At 36.8% G+C, this 4,758-nt stretch overlaps 1 protein-coding gene across 3 annotated transcripts; it reads right to left on the bottom strand.

Annotated features, from left to right (window-relative positions):
* Positions 1-1,969: 1,969 nt before the first annotated feature.
* Positions 1,970-4,758, bottom strand: rgs1 (regulator of G protein signaling 1). 3 transcript variants are annotated; one of them, XM_057334517.1, is made up of 4 exons: positions 4,183-4,758; positions 3,844-3,923; positions 2,957-3,123; positions 1,970-2,766 (listed from the first exon to the last, which is right to left on the bottom strand). In XM_057334517.1, exons 1-4 carry the CDS (start codon positions 4,215-4,217, stop codon positions 2,596-2,598), a joined length of 453 nt encoding a protein of 150 aa, XP_057190500.1. In that variant the 5' UTR covers positions 4,218-4,758; the 3' UTR covers positions 1,970-2,595. The 3 variants fall into 3 exon arrangements, with proteins under 3 accessions (XP_057190500.1, XP_057190503.1, XP_057190502.1); XM_057334520.1 differs by having other exon boundaries at positions 3,844-3,904; positions 4,183-4,757; XM_057334519.1 differs by having other exon boundaries at positions 1,971-2,766; positions 3,844-4,063; positions 4,183-4,233.

Raw genomic sequence — 4,758 nt, 5'->3', positions numbered from 1 at the left:
TTTTGAGTGGGCGAAGAAGACTACTAGCAGGGCTCATTTGAATCATGTGATTGATTCGTATGATTCAGCCTTGCGCTCTACAACATAAAATGATTCATTGTAACTCTATCGCCACCATGTGGCCACTTATATGTATGCATTAAGAAATCCACTACCAATAAGCATTTACGTTCAGATTAAATCCTCCCAATGCCCGTGAGCACGCGGTGTCTCGCCACAATTCACCTCGAGAGTGTGACGCTTGTTGTTGACAATGTCAAGGTTGTTGTTATTGGCAGTGGACGTACAGTAAGAAACCAGTAGGATATTGTTGATCATGTAAACAAAGCCGTTCAAAGACGAGTCATTTGCATTTATGGTACTTTCGGATGTTCCAGTCATTATCCTCTCATTTTACAAGTCAAACAGTTTAAGCATGGAACTGTATGAAGGTGAGTAACCAAAAAAACTACTCAGTTCAGATGCTCTGCCCTCAAGTGCTTTAAATGAGTAGGGAAGATGCTAACTGCCATAGCCACTTATAACTGATGTACACTCAGGCTATTCAATTGGCGGCCCTCGATGTTATTTGTTCCGGCCCGTCAAGTAGCATAGTGTGAAAAAGAATCTCTAGAATACATTTAGTTCAGTCGGGAACGGACCCTACAGTACTGAAGTGACGAGCGCCTGTTCCATTCAGCACGCGCCGCAGCAACACCAAGCAGGAGTCACGTGACGTTAGGAGAGTAGCTCGACTCGCAAGCCTTCTCTCCTGTGAGACGCGGTGAACAGGACGATGACGGATGATAACTTTTATTAGTTTCATTTCATTTCATTTTGCTAGCACGAATAGGACCACCATTTCAAAAGTACAGAGGCAAGGGCGGAGAACAGCGCCTGTGTAGGTTAATGTTGTTTCACTCACTGAAGTTTCCTTTTTTGTTATGCAGTTTCAAAAAACAACAAATGAACATGTTTGAATGTAGAAAAGCCTGCTTGGGCATCTTACAATGCACCGATGTTGTTGTTGTTGTGCAGTTTAACATACAACATCAGCATGTTTAAATGTAGGAAAAAAACTTTGGGTGTCTTATGGGGCAAAAATGTAAAAATACAACATGCACGGCTATAAGATTGAATCACGGATCTCAGGCATTAAACAGATTTTGCTGTATAACGCGAAATGGCACAGAATCTTGCAAATGTATTATGTAAGATTCTATTATTTCTATTTTTAATTTTCCCTGTATGGTTCAACATACTGTATCTACTGCAGGTTTTTAATATTAAAACAGAAAAAACGTAATTTGGGAATAAATCTAACGGATTTCTTATTGTTGTTGTGTCATCCCTCATATTGCAAGCCATATCTCTTGCCCCTCATTTGGGATGCTTTTCATGAACCGGACCCCATGACAATCTAATTGAATAGCCCTTACACCTTTAAATGACGTTTTTAGGCTACTTAAAGGGGATGTTTCCTGGACAGGGTTTAAAACTAGTCCCAAACTAATTTAAATGTTAGAGGAACACAATTTGCACTGACATATTTTAAAATATATCAATGCGATTGTTTTGTCTCAAGATGCACACAGTAGCCTAATGATTTTTTGTAAATTATGTTTTTAAAAACAATTTCCTAATTTAACCGACACATAATCCTGGTTTAAAATAATCCCGGTTTAAAATAATCCCTGTCTGAAAGGATAAATATTTAAGCAATATTGCAAAGCATTATTGGAGTAAAAGAAAACATTGATGTTTTCTTTTTTATTGGATTTGCGTGGGGTTGTTTAACGGTAGCCTACATTGTAGCAGATACTCAAGACAATAATCATTTTCTTAAATAATTCTACACATCTTTACAAATTTCAGTTTTTACATTTTTCTGACAATAGATATTGCTGCACCATTAAATGAATGCATGTTTTTTTCTATAGCTATCTACTATTATATTGTTGCCCTTAAAAAGCACATAATACAACATGCAAATAATAAAAATGCTGTATTTAATTAATTCATTTTTTATTGTTTTAGATAGCTTTTTAAATTCGTATCATGAATTTCCTCCTGACAGTCAACATCAATCATAAGAAAAACTAAGCAAAAAAATAATAATTTCATAAAAAAGAAAGAATTATACTCCCAATAATAATAAACAACTGACTGACAAATGAATTCTCTGACCGGTTACATTGTTAAAGATGTAAACTGTAGATGTAGTGGCTGTACAAGATGGATAAAAAATCTATACCTATGTGCTGTCTTATTTTGTCCTTATGAATAATTGCTTTTTCAACAGCATGTTGATAATCAAGAAACCAGGAAATGACAGAATCTGTTCAGGCCCATAACACATGCTGCATTCATGTTTTTCTATTACGCTGTAAAATAAACATACCTGTAGTTTTATTTTACTGTCAAATTAGGAAAAGGCCCACATGTGACACTATAAACATGCTCTTGGGGACATAGGACATGCAAAGAATTCTATGTTGAAATATTGATCAGAATAAACCTATTACAATCCAAAACGAATAAAGGTCATGCTTAACAAATATAAAATAATAATTTACAAGTTATCACTGGCAATAGTAACGGTGGACTGTTAAGGAGTCATCTCTTTCCTTGTCGAATGGCCTGGTAGATGTCAGACTTGAGAAACCTGGGATAGCAGTCTCTCGCCATTAGACTGAAGATCATCTTCTGTGCTGTATCAAATGAGTTCAGGTTTGGCTCCGAGATGTTGTTTGTTATTTTTGTGCGAGTGCCAGAATCTATGTTAACCTAAAAAAAGGAAGGCAACGATTAAAATTTAATGGCCCCAATATGTGATAAGCACATCAAAACAAACATTCAACAAAACAAAAATCTCTGTAACTCTTTGACTTTTAAACAGCAGCAGGAATGATGAACATATATCCTCAGTACAGTATTAAAAGAGTTTCTCCCAAATGCACAGTTTGAGTTGAGTTACCTGTCTGGGTGATTCCGTTTGGACAAACTCAGTGTAGATTTGGTTTGCCATGCTGATCATCTCTGGTACACTTGTGATCTTTTTGTATTCCTCACATGCCAACCAGAACAGAATATTTTCCTCACTGTATTCTGACTTCAAGAATTCCTGGAAAGCCATCTGTCCCGCTGCAACATTAGAAATTATCAGAAGAAATTTTGCTTTAGAAACTGCATTCACAAAGTAGATGTTAAAACTAAAACATACAAAGGAAAGTGAAAGACATGTATGCTCAATGGTTCTGAAACAGCATCATAATAGGCACACCAAGACTGACTGGTTTTAATTTAATTTTTTAATTTAATTTTTCTTTCCAACTATTAGATCCACAAAGAATGTAGCATGTTTCACCCAGTGTAAAGTCAAATTTGTAAAGTCAAATTTTTGCAAATGCTTCCTTTGCAAACTTCTTTTATTACACATTTGCATTATGCTCGTCAATCCCCAGCACCTGACAGCTCATCTGCATCTTAATACTGCAGTATTGTCTTAGGTTTTTCAAAAACAGACAAACAACAAACAGGAAATGCCAAATCTCTGCCAACGAATGTTTGGACACATTTAAAGGTTAGACTACTTTCATTGAAAACTCTTTAATCATTAAAAATCAGTCAGAATCTTTGCGATTATATATGATTTTGGGTGCCATTCAACAAGCCTGATATGTCAAATGGCACCGAACATTAAAGAAAAGTTTCATCTCGGCAGCACAGAAATAAGAAAGTTTCAAAACAGTACCAGCAAAGCCAAATGAAGCCCAATGATTTCTTTCCAAAAAAGAATGAGGCCTGAAATGGCTGATTTTAGTGGCATGTACGGTTTAGAATTAGTGTAAAGGATTTCCTTACATTTCGAGCAGAGAAGATTCTCGATCGACTCGCCCCAGGTGTCCATATCATTGATCGGTTCCTGAGAAAAGCAACAAAATCTACCCTTGAAAATTACATGGAGATCCTTCACTGGTAAAGCTCACTGTCCTAAAGTTTTCAAATGTATTACAAAATCCAAGCCTTTCATTCAAATGGTATATAGTCCAAAATACTTGAGAGGCTTTGGTGCCTCATGACCCTTACATGGAAGCAAATGCGTCTATTAGTCAACATAAAACAAAGTGCTTGTATGAAATCTCTTTGGATATCATTTATCAATAAGAATAGCAATGGAATCAACAATAATAAGGGACTCACTTTATCGCCATCTCTGCCAGCAGCGTCCTCTGCATCAAGTCTTCTTCAGCGTCTGACTCTTTATGGCTCTGGAGGGTCTAACAACATTCACTGCCATGAATGGAACACATGGAAATCAGCATGCAAAGCTTTGGGCAGGGTCACCTCTTCTGTCTGTAAGGTCACAGAGAAAACATCTTCACCACTCAGGTGATGGCATGCTCATCGATGAAAAAAGAAACTTGTGGTTTCTGATTGTGGAAAATCGTGGCATTTAGAAGAAAGCGTCATATTTCGATGTTTGTTTGTAGGTCTTGTATAGCTTTGTGGCAGCTCACCTGCGAAACAGACGTTTTCGCGATATATTTTAATGGTCATTTCTCAATCATTTTCTCCTTATTGCTTAATATGGCATGAAATATATTTGAAATTCTGGGTGAAAATATACATTGAGGCATGCCAGGCATTGACTAAAGCTGGACATTGGAAGACATTGAGTGTCTGATTTGAATCCTGTAAGGAGCGAGCCTACTGTAAGTGAACAAGGTGCCCTTGAACTTAATCCTAGGTTGCTCCCGGGGAATTTAACCTGTAATA

The sequence above is a fragment of the Triplophysa rosa genome, linkage group LG5, assembly GCF_024868665.1.
Source record: "Triplophysa rosa linkage group LG5, Trosa_1v2, whole genome shotgun sequence".
In the NCBI taxonomy this organism is placed as follows: Eukaryota; Metazoa; Chordata; class Actinopteri; order Cypriniformes; family Nemacheilidae; genus Triplophysa; species Triplophysa rosa.
Note: the sequence above shows the minus strand (reverse complement) of the source record. Positions and strands in the feature narration are given on the sequence as shown.

Excerpts from the sequence above, each read along its gene's own strand:
- rgs1 (XM_057334517.1), bottom strand. The coding sequence starts at position 4,217 with ATGCAGAGGACGCTGCTGGCAGAGATGGCGATAAA. Across the intron at positions 3,124-3,843 it reads GAATCTTCTCTGCTCGAAAT|CGGGACAGATGGCTTTCCAG; the intron begins GTAAGGAAATCC and ends CTAATGTTGCAG. Across the intron at positions 2,767-2,956 it reads AAACGGAATCACCCAGACAG|GTTAACATAGATTCTGGCAC; the intron begins GTAACTCAACTC and ends TCCTTTTTTTAG.